This window comes from Trematomus bernacchii, unplaced genomic scaffold, assembly GCF_902827165.1.
Source record: "Trematomus bernacchii unplaced genomic scaffold, fTreBer1.1, whole genome shotgun sequence".
Taxonomy (NCBI): Eukaryota; Metazoa; Chordata; class Actinopteri; order Perciformes; family Nototheniidae; genus Trematomus; species Trematomus bernacchii.
In genome coordinates, this window is record NW_022987567.1 from 7,405,360 (window position 1) to 7,429,142 (window position 23,783).

The following is a 23,783-nucleotide window of genomic DNA, read 5'->3' on the forward strand; positions in this document are numbered from 1 at the left end:
AGAAATAAAAAGGGACGCCTTTCCCTATTCCATCATTGAGTAAGCTGACGACCCCTGACTAGGTGATATATTTTAATGGATATTTCATATTCTATTCAATACATAATAATGCCAGTACACAACATGTGATGAACTGCAAAGTAGTGAACGCAATTAGTGCAAGAAACAAGCAAATTGGGAAGATTATCAGCAGATTATGTCCTTTCAGAGTTTTGTTTTTCCTCTTTGCTTTTAGAAAGTTTCGATAAGAGTTCTGTCTTTGTTTCATGTTTCCACACTGTGGTGTTATCCTGTGAGATCTGTCTTTAAAGTTCCTTGAAAAGCAATTCAAACTTTAAAAAAATAACAGTTTAATTTTGTTTTCCTCATTGAAACGAATGAATAGCTTATAATGTTTAGACCAGAAGAACAAATGTACTTTTAAATAATACAATTGTCTCACACCCATTAAATTGAAGAAGGCCTAATGACAACTGCCTCAAGTGGCTGCCTTGTTACAGCTGTCCTTCTCACTGCTTAGTCATTTCTACTTGTACATTTCCCCTCTGTGTGGCGAATAAAGGTATTCTGATTCTGATTCCCATGACCCCCAGGTTGGGAACCAGTGGTTTAAAGGATCTGCTTTTGGGGGCACAGCTGTCAGCACTCAGAGGATTTCATGTGAGCACAGATCAGTGTGACTGTACCTGTGTTACCTGAATGTGTGCTCTACAAATACAGATCTAATAAACTACCAATACCTTAAAAAACGGATGTATTAAACAAATGCTATGAGTCAAATACCTGTTTGATGATCTGTGTGCAAAGTGCAGGAGATCAACAACCCTCATTTATGATAAAACATACATCCGGTAAATGTGAATATTGTGGCAATGACGAAACTGTTGATTTGCAATGTCGAAAATACCAGAATGAACGTGTATTACTAAAGGAAGCTCAGAACAGAAACCAAACCGGTTTAAATATAGTAGAGATGTTGCGATGGAGTTCAGGGGATGTAGCATACAGGGCAGTATTTAGGTTTTTAAAAAGGACAGTGAGGTTACACCGTGCTGATCCACACTCCATTCCAGAAGGAGGCGGTAAACGCACCTTTGCAAACCGCCATTCAAACAACAGAAGATGACGAAGAGCCAATCAGAACGTGAAGCTGGCCTGCCGTAAAGTGTCGCGTTGTTGTTTACAATGTGGAGCTGCTGTCCTCACTGAATGGAGCTATCTGTTAAATCTATTGGTGTTTAACGATATTGTTGACAAAGACAACAGGTGTGTGTATTATGTTATTTTGATGCATGACGATATATGTGATTTATAAAGAAAATAAATACAAACATCATAGTAGAACACCTTTTCTAGCCAGCTAACTAGCATGCTAGCAGCTAGCCTTCCGGTCATGTCTTAAATAAGAAGATAACTGAGTGTGTTATAAGAGATTTAGTGATGTTAATGTTTACTGTACAAGTAGTTAAACTAGTTACTGGTTAATGTGATGTACTTGACTGTCTGACTGTCCAGTGGTGTAATAATGTAATAATGTACATTTACTCAAGTACTGTACTTAAGTATGACTTTGAGGGACTTTTAACTGCTCTAAATGTATTTAACAAAATGACTCACTAGTTACTTTACATATTCAGACTATGAACTAATACAACTTATAAATAAACGAATACATAAACTATGATATATAATTAAATCATAATTACTTGAGTCATTAAATTAGCTCCTCCTTTGCCAGCTGTGGTGAACACATGAATGCATACATAATAATAATCTAGTAAATTGATATGATTCTGAAATGGGACATAACGCACAATAAGTACTTTAAGTATATTTTGATGCCAATATTTTGATTCTTTTAAGATTTTGGATGTCGGACTATTATTTGTAACAAAGTATTTTTACACTGTAGTATTTCAACTTTTAGTTAAGTATAAAGTACTTCTTACTCCTCTGTGCCTGTCCCAATACACAATGTCACCCTAAAATAAAGGAGCATATGAAGGAGAGATTGATTGCAGATGGGTTACTACAGGGGTGTCAAACTCAAGGCCCGGGGGCCAAATCAGGCCCTTGGTGGATTTAATTTCGGCCCGCAGGATAATTTCTAATTACTATTAGATCTGGCCCGCCGGTATATTGCACGCACACCTTCACTCAATCCTGAGGGTTTCCTCAGCTCAGAGCCTGAGCCCAAACATTGATGAACTTGCACCCAAGATGAGATGCCAAGTATCTGGCTTGAACTAGCATCACAGAGCAGCACACTGAGTTTACATGGATGTTTCCTTCTGCACTTTGTTTCTTGAGACAACAGGGCATGTTTGGTTTTTCTTTGAGGGAAATAGTTTTTTTGAAGCTGTTGTTGGCCTGTGGAAAAATGTAATCATAAGAAATGACTCTGGAAAAGCTGCAGATAGAGCCATAAGAAATGAATGCAACTGATTATTTAATGTTTAATGTTGTTTTTATAGGCAATCATTTAAGCTTTGTTAGTCCCAGGTTTAATATGTGCAATAAGTTCATTTCAATAAGTTTTGCAATAAACATTGAACCAGTCCGGCCCTCTACTAGTACCCATTTTCTTTATTTTGGTCCACTGTGTATTTGAGTTTGACACCCCTGGACTACATAGACATAACTGAGTGACCACATGAGAAGAGGTTTTACCGTTCCCAGTCCATTTACTCACACTGTGGTTGTGTCTCTCAGTGATGATGTCACAGCCCTCTCTGCTGGTCCTGTATGGCAGTCAGACTGGCACGGCCCAGGACACGGCCCAGAGGATCGGCCGCCAGGCGCAGAGGAGACGCCTGCAGGTCAACGTGCTGCCTCTGGATCACTACAACGTGGTGAGGGTGCTGGTGTTCAGTGTATCAGGGAGAGAGGGTGACCTACATCACATTTAAACAATGTGCTTTAAAGGGGACCTATTATGCAAAATCCCCTTCTCCATGTCTCTTCTACATCAATATGTGTCCCCTCTTCTTCATGTCTCTTCTACATCAACATGTGTCCCCTCTTCTTCATGTCTCTTCTACATCAACATGTGTCCCCTCTTCTTCATGTCTCTTCTACATCAACATGTGTCCCCTCTTCTTCATGTCTCTTCTTCATCAACATGTGTCCCCTCTTCTTCATGTCTCTTCTACATCAACATGTGTCCCCTCTTCTTCATGTCTCTTCTACATCAACATGTGTCCCCTCTTCTTCATGTCTCTCCTACATCAACATGTGTCCCCTCTTCTCCATGTCTCTTCTACATCAACATGTGTCCCCTCTTCTTCATGTCTCTTCTACATCAACATGTGTCCCCTCTTCTTCATGTCTCTTCTACATCAACATGTGTCCCCTCTTCTTCATGTCTCTTCTACATCACCATGTGTCCCCTCTTCTTCATGTCTCTTCTATATCAACATGTGTCCCCTCTTCTTCATGTCTCTTCTACATCAACATGTGTCCCCTCTTCTTCATGTCTCTTCTACATCAACATGTGTCCCCTCTTCTTCATGTCTCTTCTACATCAACATGTGTCCCCTCTTCTTCATGTCTCTTCTACATCAACATGTGTCCCCTCTTCTTCATGTCTCTTCTACATCAACATGTGTCCCCTCTTCTTCATGTCTCTTCTACATCAACATGTGTCCCCTCTTCTTCATGTCTCTTCTTCATCACCATGTGTCCCCTCTTCTTCATGTCTCTTCTTCATCAACATGTGTCCCCTCTGTGGAAAGAGACTCTGAAAGTTTCAGGAACAAAGATTCTCTCTCTTTTTGTCCTGATCCATTTTTATAAAAACCTGTCTGAAAATGAGCTGATCAGATTTTGGCCACTTTATGATGTCATAACGATGTTTTGTCCTGTGTAACCATTAGCCAATCAGCAACCAAGGTAACCCCCCCCCCCCCACCTTATCACCTGAATCTCCTCCTAGAGCACCATTGTGTTCTTTTTAACCAAATCTCTCTCAGAGGGGCGTGGGGAGGGGCTCCTTATTTTCATCTAAAGTAACAGACAGAGAATCAGCACTTTGGAAACAGAGGGGATTATGGGATGCTGCAATGATCTGTTTGGTGTTTCAGCCAATCAGAGACAGGTTTTGTATATATCTGAGACCTGTGATATATTGATGAAAAACAGTATGATAGTGGACCTTTAAAACCTCCGACAATTATTCAGTGGAGGCACAGACTTCAACAGGAGGTCTACACAATGGAAAAGATGACGGCAAGTCTACAAATGAGAATGGACTCCTCCAAAGGTGGAACGGTGTTAAAAGAAACCTGGAGGTCTAGCTAATTGAAAATGGTTGTTTTAACTTAATTGAGTTTCAAAAGAACATTATGGAAAATGTCCCCATGTAACCGATGCTGCTAAAGATGTCACTCCTTGTGTAAAATGCTTTTATTTATTTGTATTTACTTTACTATTATTAATTATTTTTTATAATTATCTTATTTATTTCCTTATTTTAACTTGTTTTACTTTATTTTTATTTTATTTTTTACTTTATTTTATTTCATATTCTGTTTTATCATATTATTATTTGTCATTTGAATGGAAAAGTCCTACGTCAGGATATGTCTTGATTTGTAAAAATTCCTGTGTTTCCTCTCGTCCTACAGGCCAGCCTGATCTCTGAGTCTCTGGTTGTGTTTGTGAGCTCTACCGCCGGCCAAGGAGACCCTCCAGACAACATGAAGGTACAAAAAAGGAGAATTGAGGACTGTTAAAATCTGAGTAGCTCCACATGAAACTTGGGGGAAGTGGTGTCTACATTAACTAATAATAATTCATGTAAAGTCCGATGTAACTGTAGATATACCTTCAACCAGTGGAGCCCAACAACTCTTAAACTCCACGTTCAAGTCTCACCAGTCTCTCCACTGATGGTATTTTAAACTAGGATTAATTTAAGATGATATCAGTCAGAATACTCACAGATATGTTGTTCTTCTATTTCCATCTCTCCTCTCTTCAAAGAACTTCTGGAAGTTTGTCTTCAGGAAGTCGTTGCCCGTTGGATCTCTGAGGAACTTGGACTGTGCAGTTCTGGGCCTCGGGGACTCCTCTTATCCTAAGTGAGTACTCTTCAGCAGAGGTGGGAGAAGTACTCAGATCGTGTACTTGAGTAAAAGTAGAAGTACCAGAGTGTAGGAATACTCTGTTACAGTAAAAGTCCTCAAAATGTTCCTCAAGTAAAAGTATAAAAGTATTATCATCAAAATATAGTTAAAGTAGCGACAGTAAAAGTAGTCATTGTGCAGATTGGTCCATTTCAGAATAATATATATGATATGTTTTATAATGATTGATCATGAAAGTGTTCTCAAAGCTGGTAAAGGTGCAGCTAGTTTGAATGACTTTGTATACTGCAGGGTAGCTTGTGAATTTACTCCAGGTGGAACTAAAGTCTGATTTAACACTTGATTATATTTCACATCATTCATCCAGATCTGTAGAGTAACTAAAGGGATTAAATACATGTAGTGGAGGAAAAAAAGACCATTTACCTCTGAACTGTAGTGGAGTAGAAGTACACAGTAGCATAAAATAGATATACTCAAGTAAAATACAAGTACCTCATAATTGTTCAGAAGTACAGTTCTTGAGTACATCTTCTTAGTTACCTCCCAGCTCTGCTCTTCAGGTTCTCACTTCTCTCTCAGACACAGTGACTCATGTTCCACCATCTTTACCCACAGGTTTAACTTTGTGGCGAAGAAGCTCCAGAAGCGCCTCCTGCAGCTGGGGGCCAACGCGCTGCTGCCTGTGGGGCTCGCTGACGACCAGCACGACCTGGGGTAAGAAACACTATATTCCCATTGAATACGGCCGCTCTGAGGCTAAACTTATAGCTCATATATATACAATTACACCAGGTGCCCAAAGATGCACTAGTATTAAAAGCCAGTGCAAAGATCAATATATAGCTCCATTCATCTGCAGAAATGTTCCCAGTCTGAAGTTGAACTGTGGACGTTGCCTTTACTCTCCTCTCTCTCTCTCTCTCTCTCTCTCTCTCTCTCTCTCTCCTCTCCTCTCTCTCTCTCTCTCTCTCTCTCTCTCTCTCTCTCTCTCTCTCTCTCTCTCTCTCTCTCTCTCTCTCTCTCTCTCTCTCTCTCTCTCTCTCTCTCTCTCTCTCTCTTTGTGTGTGACTCAGGGCCGACGCAGTGATCGACCCGTGGCTCGATGCATTCTGGGAGAAAGTGTTTTCTCTGTACCCGTCTATGGCCGCTGTGATCCCACTGAGGGAAGATGAACCGTGAGTTTCCTCACACACAGTTTCTCATGTTGAGCTCGTCCTGTTTGGGTTTAACCAGAGGTGGGAAGTAGTGGAGTACAAATACTTTGTTACTGTACTTAAGTACATTTTTCTGGTATCAGTACTTTACTCCACTACTTATTTCTCTGACGACTTTTTACTTTGACTTCTTACATTTTGAACACAAATACCTGTACTTTCTACTTCTTACATTTCTAACACAAATACCTGAACTTTCTACTTCTTACATTTTGAACACAACTACCTGTACTTTCTACTTCTTACATGTTGAACACTAATACCTGTACTTTCTACTTCTTACATGTTGAACACAAATACCTGTACTTTCTACTTCTTACATGTTGAACACAAATACCTGTACTTTCTACTTCTTACATGTTGAACACAAATACCTGTACTTTCTACTTCTTACATTTTGAACACAACTACCTGTACTTTCTACTTCTTACATGTTGAACACAAATACCTGTACTTTCTACTTCTCACATGTTGAACACAAATACCTGTACTTTCTACTTCTTACATTTTGAACACAAATACCTGAACTTTCTACTTCTTACATGTTGAACACAAATACCTGTACTTTCTACTTCTTACATGTTGAACACAAATACCTGTACTTTCTACTTCTTACATTTTGAACACAACTACCTGTACTTTCTACTTCTTACATGTTGAACACAAATACCTGTACTTTCTACTTCTTACATTTTGAACACAAATACCTGAACTTTCTACTTCTTACATGTTGAACACAAATACCTGTACTTTCTACTTCTTACATGTTGAACACAAATACCTGTACTTTCTACTTCTTACATGTTGAACACAAATACCTGTACTTTCTACTTCTTACATGTTGAACACAAATACCTGTACTTTCTACTTCTTACATTTTGAACACAAATACCTGTACTTTCTACTTCTTACATGTTGAACACAAATACCTGTACTTTCTACTTCTTACATGTTGAACACAAATACCTGTACTTTCTACTTCTTACATGTTGAACACAAATACCTGAACTTTCTACTTCTTACATGTTGAACACAAATACCTGAACTTTCTACTTCTTACATGTTGAACACAAATACCTGTACTTTCTACTTCTTACATGTTGAACCCAAATACCTGTACTTTCTACTTCTTACATGTTGAACACAAATACCTGTACTTTCTACTTCTTACATGTTGAACCCAAATACCTGTACTTTCTACTTCTTACATGTTGAACACAAATACCTGTACTTTCTACTTCTTACATGTTGAACACAAATACCTGTACTTTCTACTTCTTACATGTTGAACACAAATACCTGTACTTTCTACTTCTTACATGTTGAACACAAATACCTGTACTTTCTACTTCTTACATGTTGAACACAAATACCTGTACTTTCTACTTCTTACATTTTGAACACAAATACCTGTACTTTCTACTTCTTACATGTTGAACACAAATACCTGTACTTTCTACTTCTTACATGTTGAACACAAATACCTGTACTTTCTACTTCTCACATTTTCCAAACAGGCTGGTTCCTTTAGTTTGAATGTGTGTTTGGTGGCGTGATCATTATTATTTAGAGTCATTGCGTGCCTATTGATTTGAACACGATCCGTGTATCCATCATTTCCTGGTCTTCTCTAAAGAAGAGGGACCAATGAAAACGTTGTCATGTTGCCGTTGTTCAGCATGGAAACATTCATTAGCTAACAATGACATTATTGTTCTATTAATATAAAGGGAGGTCAGGTACTCTTTAAAACAGATGGTAGTTATGGGTACTTTTTACTGAAGTACATTTCAAAGCACTCTTTACTTTTACTTGAGTAAAGAAGTTTAGTCAGTACTTCTACTTTTACCAGAGTATTTTTAAACACGAGTATCTGTACTTCTACTTGAGTAAAGGATGTGTGTACTTTTGACATCTCTGGGTTTAAATCCAGTCATTTTGAATTCTTTATTTTTCCTGATTCTTGTGGCAGGCTTCCTCCAACATACACGTTCCACTTCCTGGATGATGTGAGCGAGAAGACAGAAGACAGGCTGAGGATTCCCACGGAGCAAAGTGTCCCCTCCCAGTCCCGCCCCTTTCCTGCCAGACTGGTGTCCAACTGCAGAGTGACGGACAGCTCACACTTTCAGGACGTGAGGCACATAGAGTTCGACATCAGCGGATCTGACATCCAGTAAGTCGTCTTGAGTCTCTTTAAAATGTGCACAGTGGTAATGCTTAATGGAGAGAGGATGTGTGGATTGTACTGTTTAATGTAATTAATAGTTACATGAATGCTTATACAAACACTTTAAGTGTGATAAAACAAGGAGGATTTTGCCTGAAGTCATGTAATTCTCTTGGATATATTAAATTACACAGAAATAATATTATACTTTTTGTTTTATGCATGACTAAAGAAGTCTGTAATCCTATTACATCTTTAAAGGTCCCTTGTCATGGCCATTTCTACTGATCATAATTCCATTGTTGAGGTCTACTAAAATAGATTTACATTGTTCAATTTTTCCAATAACAGAATCTCTGTATAGTATGTGTATTCACTCTCTGTCCTAAACGGCTTGTTGGAGCTCCTGCCCCCCCCCTCCCTGTGAGCCCAGTGGCCATCTGCGAGACAGCGAGACACAGCGAAACCCAGCCCGAACACACACACCCGCAGCCTGGCTGGGAGTTTGTGTGTGTGCTCACACACAAACTTACAGCCGTCTCAGGGAGGAGAAATCGGCGGAGCTGCAGCTGAGAAAAGATTGAGTGTGTGTGTGAGGAAGTCCGCGGATTGGTCAATTTGGACCAATCCACGGACTTAACGTAACGGCTCCGCGGACGTAACGTAACGGCTCCACGGATTGGTCCATTTGGCCAATGGGTCCATTTGGGTATGGGCACGTCACTGTACCCAGGAAGAAAAAGAGAAATGTCCAACGAGGCGTTCTGGGGCAGCATAGACAGGTCTTTTCTGTGTTAGAGTTTTACTCGCTACAGGGTGTACTTTGAGGGTTTGTGACTCTGCAGACCGTTTACATGCAGAAAAACCTTCATAACACACAAGGGGACGGGTAATAACCAGAAAAGCATGACATGGGACCTTTAAGTTTTAACAGCCTTGACTCAATATACCTTATATGCAAAATTCTCACTGCTTTTTCCTGTAGTGTAAATAAAGGTTTTAAATGACTCGTATGCTGTCTGTGTTGGCCCACACTTCACCACAGTGATGTAAACATGGCAAAATCAATGAGAAATACCAGCGTTAACGTTGTGCTGTTGCTGGGCAGGTTCTCTGCGGGTGACGTGGTGATGATGTATCCGTGCAACGCTCTAGAGGACGTTCAGCAATTCTGTGAACTGCTGAGGTTAGATCCAGGGGCCACATTCTCTCTGAGGGCCACAGGCAGCACTGCAGGTGAGCTAACTAGCCTAGCATCGACTTCAAACTTAACATATTTTATTTCTTTAGTTAGCCGTAACTGTGTGTGTATATTTATTCCAGTTCCAGAGGTGTCTCGGCTGTAAGCTGCTCTTTCGTTAACCACACAGAATCCGAATCCAGTACTTTTATTTAGAAAAATGCTTCTTGTTTGGATATTGGCTTTTATTTTGAAAAAACATTCCTCTTTCTGCGCTTCTTATTTGGATACAGTAACTATATAGTGCTTTTACTTTGAAGGGGTGTTGGTTTGGGGAGAGTGAGAAGGAGAGAGAGACTTAATGAGATGTCTGATGTCCTGAGAACATTTCTGTAGCTGCTTAATCCTCACAATATTCATTAGCCACCAAACTGTGTGCTTACTATGAGTATGTGTATGTTCATTTGCACACCACACATATTGAATCCCCTCAGTGTCTAACAGACTCCTGATGATATGAACGATCACTCCCTGTCTCCTCAGTCCCGCCCCGCCTCCCTCAGCCCTGCTCTTTGCGCCACCTGGTGGAGAAACACCTGGACGTGGCCGCCGTGCCTCGACGCTCCTTCTTTGAACTGCTCTCTACCTTCGCCACCAACGAGGTGGAGAAGGAGAAGCTGCTGGAGTTCTGCTCGGCTGCCGGCCAGGACGAGCTGCACTCGTACTGCAACCGGCCAAGACGCAGCGCTCTGGAGGTGAAGGAAAACATAACATTAATACAGAAATAACATGTATGATACTCTTCCTGTAGCGACAAAATACTCCCATTGACTAAAGTCACGGAGAGGCTCAGTTTGGTTCCACATCTCAATCTCAATCTGCTCCTAGTGCTAGACTCCTGGTGCTAGGATGGGTTAAATGCAGAGGCCAAATGTCACTGTGTGCTGTGTGCTCTGCATGTGTGACCATTACAGAGGGTTCATCCCTCCCATTCTATCTATCTATAATAAAACAATAATTAAAGATAACATAAGATAAGATGTACTTCACTGATCCCAGATTGGGAAAACATGTGTTGCAGCAGCATGAAACAAAACAAGGCATTGCACATAAGTAGAAATGAAAAGAGTAGAAATAAACAATTCTAAAATAGAAACATCTCAAATAGAAATAGAAATAAACCAGCATTAGAGAGTAAAACATATACAGATGACCTTGAAGATAAAAAAATCTATAAACTGTCTGACAAATAAAACACATGGTGACTGGTTACCCGTAGAGAGGCGAAGTCCCGCCCATCTACTTCCGCCCCATGGGACCTTATTTCGGAAAAATTATGTATTGAAGTCAATGGAGAGAGAAAGATTATCTCTCGATCCCGTTTGAATTGTGCCACGAATTACACATATGATGTTTGTCAATCTTAAAAAATCATTTCCATGTCAAAAAAGTTGACGTTGAAGTTGAAGTTTGTCGTAAAACTGTTGAAATATAAGACTATGAAAAATACACAACTAGAAAGACTACAAATCCCAGAGTCCCGGTCCCGCATGCTGGCTCTTAGGAACCGACTAACTCCCCTTGTGTGTATGTACAGCTCTCAACATGCCCAGACTTGGAGTGATTTTCACCTCTTTTAATACTTTCCGCCTCATTCTGAAAGAAAGAAGTGAAATGTGCCAACGTGACGGCCGTCTTGGTGTGTGGTGCGAGACGGGAGATGTAGTTCATTGAGCGGTTTCACACAAAAAAAAGTGTTACTTCACAGTTTTACGACACATTTTTTTTTTTTTTACTTGCAAAATTATCTTTTAAATTGACAAACATCATGTGTGTAATTCGTGGCACAATTCAAACGGGATCAAAAGATAATCTTTCTCTCTCCATTGACTTCAATACATACTTTTTCAGAAATAAGGTCACATGGAGGTCCCCCGGAAAGGGAGGGACATCGCCTCTCTATGAGCGGTCCTTACAGAAGTTTGTGTCCCATCCAATTTCATAAAGACACCCATTTACGACAAGTTCATACTGTCAACAACAGGGATCTGAACATAATCTCCCTCAAGCTGCTAATGACAACGGTGTGTGGTGTAAACAAATAATGATAAAAATAGAAATAATCAACAATGCCTAAATTAGAATTTTGGCTCCTACACTTCATTTTAAACCGTTGACTTTTTATGTTACATGTATATAGTTCACTTCTCCTGCATTACTTGTACATTAGTCTTGCAAACATTGCACTATTTAATTCTCTCAGTCAGATCCTTGTCTGTCGGCCTCAGTGTGTTTTTTAGGAGACAGACCTGTGTAGATCCCACACACAGAAGCGTTATCTGTCCACATGACCTCTGACCTGCTCACTGAGTGTGTTCTGTCCTGCAGGTCTTGGCAGATTTCCCTCACACTACAGCAGAACTGAAAGTAGACTTCCTCCTGGATCTGTTCCCTGAGATCCAGCCTCGCTCCTTCTCCATCGCCTCCTCTCTGCAGGTAGCCCATCCATCCATCCATCATGACGACGTGTTACCTTTCTGAAATGTGCCGTCACGGTGACTTAAAGTACCCTTTTCTCCACTCAGGCTCACCCACAGCGGCTGCAGATCCTGGTGGCGGTGGTCCGTTATAAGACCAAGATGTACAAACCGCGGAGAGGCCTCTGCTCCAGCTGGTTCGCCTCCCTGGACCCACAGGCACAAGGTCTCACACACAAGTGATCACTGAGAATACTGCATTCTGATTGGCTGGAGGCTGTGTCCAGACATGCTTACATTGTGTGCCTTGTTTCTGTTAGTAGCATACAGGATGTTGAGTATATTGGGTATCAAGAGTTTCTGAGACTTAACTGATAAATACATGAAGGGGGATTTCTAAGTTAGGACATCAAATATAAAGGTGGTTACACTTATATGTACGCCCATACTATAGCAGAAATAATGCTATCTCACCTGGTAAATTAACCATATATATATATAATATTTTCACTGCACTAATTCAGCCATGTAAACACTACACACACTCATTAATTACCTGCACACACACTCACTCATTGACTGTGGAGAGACTAACAGCAGCACAGTGTCGATATATCTATTGTACCAATAGAATTAAAGCGGTGGAAGAAGTACATATTATACAACATGTCATGATGAAGATAAACAGAAAACATGGAGAAGTGTTACTGTGTGATCGAATATATCCACAAAAATAGGAAATAAGAGTAAAGACTCATCTCAAATCATCCAGTTGAATGGTTAAATGCTTGGTTTACCCTCCTGACCAAATATTGTAAACCTCATTAAGAGCGTTTGTAAAATACCACGTAACGTGTAGTCAAATGAAACCCTGATGCAAATTATTTTGATAATCTGCGAGGTCATGTGACATTTTCTTGTGTGGTATTACAGGTGAGGTGTATGTGCCTCTGTGGGTGAAGAAGGGAAGTCTGAAGTTCCCCAAAGAGAAGGACCCCCCCGTGATAATGGTTGGCCCCGGGACCGGACTGGCTCCTTTCCGCTCGGCCGTACAGGAGAGGATCGCTGAGGGAAAACACGGTGAGACCTCCACCTGTCTGACGCTGTCTCCTTGTTTTCTGAATGAACGACTTCACGTATGATAAAAAAGAAAATTCACGGATTTAAGGCTTTTATTGTCATTCGTACATTAGCTACAGTGTAGTTATGACAATGAACATCTCAGGTCACAGGCTCCTCCAACAGAGCAACACAATAAAACAGATAATAGTGCAAGTAAATAAAATAAGTGCAGAATTGTCTATATACAAGTACTTGGAATATTGATATATATATAAGTATCAACCAGATGAACGTTCTGGATGTTCTTTCAGAAGTGCAGGTGTTTAACTCGCTCTGATCCTCCTGCTGTTTAGACAACGTTCTGTTCTTCGGCTGTCGCTCTGAATCCAAAGACTTCTTCTACCGGTCAGAGTGGGAGGAGAAGATGGAGGCCGGACATCTGACCCTCTTCACCGCCTTCTCACGAGACCAGGTAACACACACACACACACACACACACAGTCTGAGGGAGGGAGCTCTGTGGTGGTAACGCATGGGAGGGTGAGTGCAGTAATAATGGTGGTGGAAGAAGTACTCGGATTTTGTATTTAAGTGAAATTAGCAATACTGCATTTTAAAGTTGTGTGTGTGTGTGTGTGTGTGTGTGTGTGTGTGTGTGTGTGTGTGTGTGTGTGTGTGTGTGTGTGTTTTTTATAATGACTGACTGTGTGTGTGTCATGACTGACTGTGTGTGTGCTTCAGGAGGAGAAGGTGTATGTGCAGCAGCGTGTGAGAGAGAACGCTGAGCTGCTGTGGGATCTGATCGCCAACAGAAGTGCCTGCTTCTACATCGCTGGGTGAGTCCATCTCTTTCCTTTATTCACATCTATGTAGGCATTTAGGATAGGCTTCCAATCACAGCTGTCCTTTACACTTGGGACGCTGGGGGACATGTCTCCACCACTTTTGGAAATGGCCGATTTTTTCCCCCACCACTTTGCATTAGGATCACGTGTTGTGAAAATCATGCACAAAGAATTGTACACTCTGAATAGATAGATACTTTATTGATCTCAATTTGGGAAATGATTTCGTCACAGAAGCAGAAGTGTGTTCAGACATTAAAATACAATACTTACAAATATTTCTTCATGTATTTCTGGCAACCCAAGTGATGCAATTTGGACATGTGACACCTTTAATATTAGTTATAATTGAATAGGGCTGCACCTGTTGTATGAAAGTGCTATTACTGATTATTATTATATGAATATAAAGTGTGTGTGTACCTTGTTGTTCTCCTTTGCAGTAATGCTAAAGACATGCCCACCAGTGTGTGTGACGCTCTGAAAGAAGTCTTCCAGCAGGAGGGGGGTCTGTCCTCAGAGGAGGCCGAGCAGATGCTGCTCACCATGGAGAGGACGGGTCGATTCCAGAGCGAGACCTGGTCCTGAAAACATCTCCGCAAAATCATCCATCAGTCAGCATCCTTCCAGACCATTCTCCACCGTGTGAACTGACGGGAGATTCTCAATCTGCGTCGCAGCGTTGGTGTCTTGAACGCCACACGGATATGAAATATGTGCGCATCATCCAGTGAGAACAAACCCATCGTCTGCAGTCAAACACGCCGAAAGATGGAGGAACAAACAGCCAAATAAAAGCTTTCATTTTCAAGATACCCCGACCCGAGGTAGAAGAAAACACAACCATGGTTTTCCTTACTACAATACGTCTGGTTTATGAAACAGAGGGTTAAAACATGTGTATACAACCATCTGTTTCATAAACTAAACATATTATAGTGAATAAAAACATGGTTGTGTTTTCTTCTACCTCGTGTATTTCCACTACTTCAACTTGTAGGGGCCACTGTACTAAAAGCAAAGATGAGAAATGGGCACAAACGTAAACTGGTACTGAAGGATTACCCGTTTACATCCAAGTGGTCTAAAGTCAAGGTCACTGGTTTCTCGAATAACTCAGAAACGTATGACAATTTCTCCCAATAGGATAAAATAATGAGATCCTGGACACACGTGGAGGTAAACGGCAGCATGACTGGTTTTTGGAGGAGCTGTGAGTCGGTGACTTTAGTTAATTGGGTGACTTATATTTAAATGACTCAACCTAAATTGTGTGAGAACAGATTCCTACATAAAATTAAAGGATAACCTGACGGGTATTTTCATCCTCAATTCATTATTGTAGCTTACTGATACACAATCTTGAATATAATGTATTATAATGTGATCTGAAGAAGCCGACAGTATGGCTCAATGGTGCTGCTCACATTGTGAAATATAACTAACTGATGTTTTAAATATGCCTTAATAAACTATCTTAATCTGAATATCCTTTTCGTTGGGTTCTCCTGTGAAGACGAGCAATTATCATGTTTGTTATCAATGTTTAAAGGGGACCTATCATGCAAAATGCACTTTTTGATGTCTTTTATACATAAATATGTGTCCCCGGTGTGTCAGGGAACTCACGCAGCGTCAGAAAATAAAACCCTCTCTCTTTTCCTCCGTACCCAAATCTCTAAAAACGGGGCTACAACGGAGCTGATCCAGATTTGCGTCCGATATGACGTAATATCTGAAATGTGGACCGACGGCCCTATCAGAAACGTTGCTATCAGAAACAATGCCCGACTGTTTTGGACGTAATATGGTCGGTGTTCACATTAGCATCGCTAACACTCAGAGCTAACCTGTACTGGAGAGCATGTGTGTGAAGAAGCAGGAAATAAAAAGGAACTCACCTTGTGGTATAACCGGCAAGAGAGAAAGCCTTTGAGCTCCATACTGTTTCAGAAATAATCCTTGATAATCCATGATATGGCGTTTCATCACGGCAGTATTTAGTTTAGACAGTAGCTGCCGGGTCCCGCATGAGCTCAGACCCCTCCTTTTGTTTTTTATCAATTTCTTTAAAGCTTTATACCCAAAATCAACACTTTTGAAACAGGAAGTGAAATAGAGGGATATATATTTTGAGCAAAACACTTCATAGACATGTTTTTTATATATTTGTATATATCCGAGACCTATGCTATTGCCTAAAAATAGCATGATAGGTCCACTTTAAGTTCATATGTGAAGTAGGTGGCACATATTTGAGTTTACCAGGCCTTACTGACATAGCTAGGTCTCTTAAAATAACAAATTCCTGAAAATGAACAACACCTTTTTTCTGGACAAATAGCAAAGTGTCCAGTCCAGGGGCTAAAACAAAAATCATCTCTTTATCATTAATACAAGATCAGAATTTGCGACGATAGCACATGGATCTGCAAACATGTTGTCGTTAAGATGTCAAACATACAAAATATCTCTTTAAAAACATTGAGAATATGTCCGTGTGAGACTGCTTGAAGATGCAGTCTCCAGTGTGTGATGCTGATGAATCCTGTGGACCTCACATTCAATAACACTGCCCCCTGTGGGTCATACATAAATATGCAGCAGCACTAGCATGATGTCTTCCAAACACATTACAGCATTAGACTATCTATTGGACCTTCTGGACATCACACTGACAGGAAGTGCATGCTCGATAGTGTCCATCTTGAATAGGTGATAGCAAATATTCCAAGAGTAATACCTTAAAGCTCAGAAAAGATGACTCGGCATTCACACTGATGCATGGCGTTCGCAACACACACTCCACAAAGCAATGCAGATCGTTTCACATCATACACTGATAGCTGGCACACTTTCCACATCATCAGAAACACGGCATATATACAAGGTCTGCGAAGTGAAAGAGTCCTATCTGAGAGCCAGCGTGTGCACTTGGTAGATCTCCTTAGGGAAGTCCATCTGTTGCTCCTCGTGAACGATGCTCAGCCCCGCTTTGCTCACCAGACCGTGAACGATGTCCAGGTCTCGGCACACGCTGCTGTCCACATCGTCGGGAACCACGCCCTCGTACGACACATTGTCCTTGATGACGATCAGGCCGTTTGGCCGGAGGGATTTCTGACAACGCTGCAGGAAATCCACCAGGTGGTCGTCTGTCAGGTGGCCTGCAGGGAGAGAGCAGGAGGAAGGGGATGAGACCACATGGAAGGAAGGACGACATATTTGAAAAGGTCTGTGACAAGGCAAGGCAAGTTTATTTATATAGCACCTTTCAACACAAGGCCATTCAAAGTGCTTTACAAACATGAGAGACCCTCTGTGTGTGTGTGTGTGTGTGTGTGTGTGTGTGTGTGTGTCATAATGACTGTGTGTGTGTGTGTGTCATAATGACTCTGTCTGTGTGTGTGTGTGTGTGTCATAATGACTCTGTCTGTGTGTGTGTGTCATAATGTGTGTGTGTGTGTGTGTGTGTGTGTGTCATAATGACTGTGTGTGTGTCATGACTCTGTGTGTCATAATGACTGTGTGTGTGTCATAATGACTGTGTGTGTGTGTGTGTGTGTGTCATAATGACTGTGTGTGTGTGTGTCATAATGACTGTGTGTGTGTCATAATGACTCTGTGTGTGTGTGTGTCATAATGACTCTGTGTGTGTGTGTGTGTCATAATGACTGTGTGTGTGTGTGTGTGTGTGTGTGTGTCATAATGACTGTGTGTGTGTGTGTGTCATAATGACTGTGTGTGTGTGTGTGTGTGTGTGTGTGTGTGTGTGGGAGGGAGGGTTGGGATTATTTTATTGTTATTATTTTATTTATGTTTGTCTGTATTGTTGTTAGCTTACATATGTATTCTGCATTTTGTAAGAAATTGTTGTTGCCTAATTTTTCTTTGTATGTACTTTCAGTTATTTTATAAAAAAAAAATTGTGATCACAAAGAAAAAAGAATTATAACTTTAGACTCACCGATGACCCACTGGATCCAGATGAGCCGTCTAAAAACCTCTGTAGAAACTGTTTCAAACTGTTTATAATTATAACGTCACACTCACCGATGACCCACTGGATCCAGATGACGTCGTAGCGTCCGCTCTCAGGTACGAAGTCCTGCAGGCCGCAGCAGTGATATTTCCCCACTCTCTCTCCTCCCTCTGCCAGGTACGTCTTGGCTTGTTCCAGGAACTCCTCGGTGACGTCCACCAGGTCCACGGTGCTGAACAGAGGCAGCAGCAAACGCTTGGTGATCCTCCCGATGCCCGCTCCGCAGTCCAGAGCGCAGCCGCTGCCCGTCTTCCCTTCACCTTCCTTCAAAGGAAGAAACACACAAGAGGTCAACAAGGGGGAGTAAAGCAGGGACAACAAGAAGCTTAAAGGTCCCCTATTATACTGTTTTACATCAATATATCACAGGTCTCTGATATATACAGAGCCTGTCTCTGATTGGCTGAAACACCAAACAGATCATTGCTGCATCCCATAATCCCCTCTGTTTCAGCCCTGTTTCAAAAGTGCTGATTCTCTGTCTGTTACTTTAGATGAAAATAAGGAGCCCCTCCCCACGCCCCTCTGAGAGAGATTTGGTTACAAAGAACACAATGGTGCTCTAGGAGGAGATTCAGGTGATAAGGTGGGGGGGGGGGGTTACCTTGGTTGCTGATTGGCTAATGGTTACACAAGACAAAACATCGTTATGACATCATAAAGTGGCCAAAATTTGATCAGCTCATTTTCAGACAGGTTTTTATAGAAGAGGGGACACATGTTGATGAAGACGAAACATGAAGAAGAGGGGACACATGTTGATGTAGAAGAGACATGAAGAAGAGGGGACACATGTTGATGTAGAAGAGACATGAAGAAGAGGGGACACATGTTGATGTAGAAGAGACATGAAGAAGAGGGGACACATGGTTATGTAGAAGAGACATGAAGAAGAGGGGACACATGTTGATGAAGAAGAAACATGAAGAAGAGGGGACACATGTTGATGTAGAAGAGACATGAAGAAGAGGGGACACATGTTGATGTAGAAGAGACATGAAGAAGAGGGGACACATGTTGATGTAGAAGAGACATGAAGAAGAGGGGACACATGTTGATGTAGAAGAGACATGAAGAAGAGGGGACACATGTTGATGTAGAAGAGACATGAAGAAGAGGGGACACATGTTGATGTAGAAGAGACATGAAGAAGAGGGGACACATGTTGATGTAGAAGAGACATGAAGAAGAGGGGACACATGTTGATGTAGAAGAGACATGAAGAAGTGGATTTTGCACAATAGGTCCCCTTTAACCGGGAACATTTAAGATGCTTTTTGAGTGCATTGTCATATATTGTTTTTCCTTTAATTTATGTTTCTCAAACACATTATTTGATTTGCTCATAGTTTTAAAGTATCAGACAACAGACCTTGTGCATATTGTTGTCCATGTTTTGTTTACTATAACAGTCTTTACTTTTGCATAATCCACTGGATGAAGCATATCTCATCTCAGGAAAGTGAAAGTTGATTTGCTGCTCAAAAAGGCTTTAGTCAGAGTGAAGTCACGTGTGTTAAAGTCAACGTTTAAGCCGTCAGATTTCGGACTCCCTAGACTTCAGCCTGACACACATGCACAGTGCATTGTTTACACGTCTCATAAATCACATTCTGACATCTTTAAAATGTGTCTTACTCCCAGGAACTTCTGCAGGAAGGCCTTGGATCCGTTGAGGTCGATGTTTGATATCTTGCCGTAGCCCCCCAGCATGCCGTCCACCGTGGGGGCCACGTCCTTCCAGTAGCCCTCCGCATTGGAGTAGAAGGTAGTCTGACCCTTAGTTATATCACCCATCCTGTCACACAGATAATAATTATTAAAATAATGCATTTTATTTATAGAGTGCTTTTCTTAAAACTCAAAGACACTTAAAAACATAATTAAAACAACACACTTAACATATATAAAACACAATATTAATTACAGAGTAAAAGCAGTTCTGAGTTTAGATTTGTGATTTGAACATGGTGAGATCGGGACATTCACGGATGTGTTTGCTTGTAAATAACACGGTTGACTACTGGTACAAACATAGTTAAATAGACCTTTGACAGTATTGTTTTATGCTCAAGTGAACCGTCTGGTGTCTCACCTCACCGTCTAAATGTAGCCCAGGCTGGGATGTGGACCAGAATAAAAACCCTTCCCCTTTGTTCCTGATAACTGCGCTCACATATGATGGCAGGCGGCCAATCAAAAGGACCTGTACTGTACCAATGGTAGGGCTGTGCGATTATGGCAAAAATCATAATCACGATTATTTGGGTCAATAATTGATATCACGATTATTAAATACGATTATTCATTGACTTTGAAAAAATCCATTTATTGAACTTTAAAACAAATACAAATAATAATTTGAACTGTATATTTTTAACTGTTAATTACCCTGAACGTATAATTCAACTGAAAAACCAATACAAAAATAAATAAAATAAATGATAAATTTAAATAAATAATATCAAAATAATAAATACCAATAAACAAGATCAACAAATATTTTGGAGCGCACTTCCACAAGCTACTAAACATATATAAATATGATAAATACAAATAAATGAGACCAAAATTAATTAGATCAAATATGTTGCACTGTCACAACCTAGCAAAGCAAAATAATAGTTTTTTTCCGATTATGTTGTTTTCGTAATTGTGGCAGGCCAAAATCGTAATTGCGATTAAAATACGATTAATTGCACAGCCCTAACCAATGGTAATTAAAGCTGATCACGCGGGATGACACTTCTGTCCAGTCACACACATCATGAAGTGCCAAACGCTCTGACTGTTGTATACCACATGTATGCTTTGTGATGCAGGCATCTCTCATCTCCTTTGCTGAATTCAGCACTCTCTTCAGTATCTCCTCACTCCTCACATCAACTCAATCTTAAGTGGTGTTTTTGGAAATGCAAGAGCGTCTCCCGGAGGAACTCTATATAACTTCTACGATTGGTTAATTAAGATCCTTGGTCTGTTACGTTAGACACTCTGATATATTAACCTAGCATTGTGATGGTAAAGTTGAATTTGTTACCATTTACATATTTGTGTTAAACTAGGGGATTGTTTATAACACGTCTGTTGGACCGTGCTGCTTTTCCTTATGCTGTCTAGCAACACATCCGTACTTATTGTACACACACACACACACACACACACACACACACACACACACACACACACACACACACACACACACACACACACACACACACACACACACACACACACACACACACACACACACACACACACACACACACACACACACACACACGACACACACACACACACACACACACACACACACACACACACACACACACACACACACACACACACACACCACACACACACACACACACACACACACACCACACACACACACACACACACACACACACACACACACACACACACACACACACACACACACACACACACACACACACACACACACACACCGTGTGAGCAGTGAAGACATTCCCTCTGTCCAACATGGAGCACAGAAACTGAAACTGCCTGTATTTTTACATTTTATTTCAAAGCTACTAACTTGTAATTGGTGTGGTACAGACTGTAGGTGTAGCTGATCCACACATCCTCCCAGTACATGTGATATCATTTGTGTAAATATTAGGAAATAACACCAACGCATGTGTCCTTAACTAAGTAACACCAAGTTGGCACCGACTGCTGAAGCTGTTAAATACAGTGTTGGAAGAAGTACTCGGATCCTTTACTTTAAAAGGACAAATACAATGGTCTTTAGCATCAAATTATACTAAAAAAAGTACTTATCCAGCACAATGACCCATTTCAGTAACAAAGTATAATCAGCTAAATGTACTTAAAGTACTATGTAGAAAGGATTGGTCCCAGTGTTATATTTGAATGAAAATTATACTATCCTGGTTGTATACATGCAAGAGCCTTTTACTGTTGAAGTTTGTTAATGTGGACCAAATGTATATACTTGAAATACTGTGTACATTAGTAGTAAAGTACTGCATTATACCATATCAGCATATCATGTGTATGTATGTACACAAAGTAACTGTGAGTGTTAAAGTACATGTAGTGGAGTAGAAGTATAAAGTAACAACAAATGGAAATACTCAAGTAAAGTACAAATATGTCCAATAAGTACAATACTTGAGTACATGTACTTAGTTACTTTCAACCACTGGAGTATTACAGACAGTCCAGTAATATTTAGGGACATAGTGATAGTATTTTGAGGTACTTGTACTTTACTTGAGTATTTCAATGTGTTGCTACTTTGTACTCCTACTCCACTTCAGTTCAGAGGTAAATGGTGTACTTTTCCTCCACTACATGTATTTAATACCTTTAGTTACTTCACAGATGTGGATGAATGATGTGAAATATAATCAGGTGTTAAATCAGACTTTAGTTCCACCTGGAGTAAATTCACAAGCTACCCTGCAGTATACAAAGTCATTCAAACTAGCTGCACCTTTACCAGCTTTGAGAACACTTTCATGATCAATCATTATAAAACATATCATATATATTATTCTGAAATGGACCAATCTGCACAATGACTACTTTTACTGTCGCTACTTTAACTATATTTTGATGATAATACTTTTCTACTTTTACTTGAGGAACATTTTGAATGCAGGACTTTTACTGTAACAGAGTATTCCTACACTCTGGTACTTTTACTCAAGTGCAAGAACTGAGTACTTCTCCTTTTACTCAGGTACAAGATCTGAGTTCTTCTCCCACCTCTGTAAATAAGAGACAGTTAACCAACCTAAAGAAGCTTCCACAGATATCCCTCCCACCACACATTGAGTTTTTAATTGATATCATATTTGAGTGACGCTGATGTGGCCTGCACGTGCTAAGGGAGATGTAGTTCTAGCCGAGCAGCTAGTTAGCCTTTAGCTTTGGTTCCAGGGGAAAGACTACCTCTGGTCTTTTGGACGTTATATAAAAGACATACTGTAAATATGCACTCACCTCGTCTCGTGTCAGCGCCAGGTCCCACACCTTCATTAACCTCTCACGCGCTCACAGATCCGCGCGACAACCCGGTGTCAATGCTTCACTTTTCTATTTAAGACGTCATTTCCTTATTTGGTTCCCGCAAGGAGGACAGACACGAGCGCCCCTGCTGGCAGATCTCAACATGTCCTACACACTCATTAGTAATAGAGGATTTGAATGGTGATTTTTGGTTACCTGATGTATAATGATCAGAGGTGGGAGAAGTACTCAGATCTTGTACTTGAGTAAAAGTAGAAGTACTCAGATCTTGTACTTGAGTAAAAGTAGAAGTACCAGAGTGTAGGAATACTCTGTTACAGTAAAAGTCCTGCATTCAAAATGTCCTCAAGTAAAAGTAGAAAAGTATTATCATCAAAATATAGTTAAAGTAGCGACAGTAAAAGTAGTCATTGTGCAGATTGGTCCATTTCAGAATAATATATATGATATGTTTTATAATGATTGATCATTAAAGTGTTATCAAAGCTGGTAAAGGTGTAGCTAGTTTGAATGACTTTGTATACTGCAGGGTAGCTTGTGAATTTACTCCAGGTGGAACTAAAGTCTGATTTAACACTTGATTATATTTCACATCATTAATCCAAATCTTTAAAGTAACTAAAGGGATTAAATAAATGTGTACGTGTCACTGTAACGTGGATTTTCAGATATATTTAC

General features: G+C 40.4%; 2 protein-coding genes across 2 annotated transcripts; one reads left to right on the forward strand and one right to left on the reverse strand.

The window, feature by feature from the left end:
- Nucleotides 1-1,156: 1,156 nt before the first annotated feature.
- ndor1 (NADPH dependent diflavin oxidoreductase 1) lies at nt 1,157-15,525 on the forward strand. Its single transcript, XM_034125719.1, has 15 exons — nt 1,157-1,266; nt 2,713-2,852; nt 4,626-4,703; nt 4,984-5,081; nt 5,706-5,804; nt 6,164-6,265; nt 8,277-8,480; nt 9,583-9,710; nt 10,198-10,409; nt 12,043-12,150; nt 12,240-12,357; nt 13,065-13,211; nt 13,547-13,665; nt 13,935-14,029; nt 14,482-15,525. Exons 2-15 carry the CDS (start codon nt 2,715-2,717, stop codon nt 14,624-14,626), a joined length of 1,791 nt encoding a protein of 596 aa, XP_033981610.1. The 5' UTR covers nt 1,157-1,266; nt 2,713-2,714; the 3' UTR covers nt 14,627-15,525.
- An 877-nt stretch (nt 15,526-16,402) lies between these two features.
- Nucleotides 16,403-23,183, reverse strand: ntmt1 (N-terminal Xaa-Pro-Lys N-methyltransferase 1). The gene is made up of 4 exons (XM_034125756.1): nt 23,079-23,183; nt 19,719-19,878; nt 18,092-18,344; nt 16,403-17,205 (listed from the first exon to the last, which is right to left on the reverse strand). Exons 2-4 carry the CDS (start codon nt 19,875-19,877, stop codon nt 16,949-16,951), a joined length of 669 nt encoding a protein of 222 aa, XP_033981647.1. The 5' UTR covers nt 19,878; nt 23,079-23,183; the 3' UTR covers nt 16,403-16,948.
- Between the last annotated feature and the right edge of the window lie 600 nt (nt 23,184-23,783).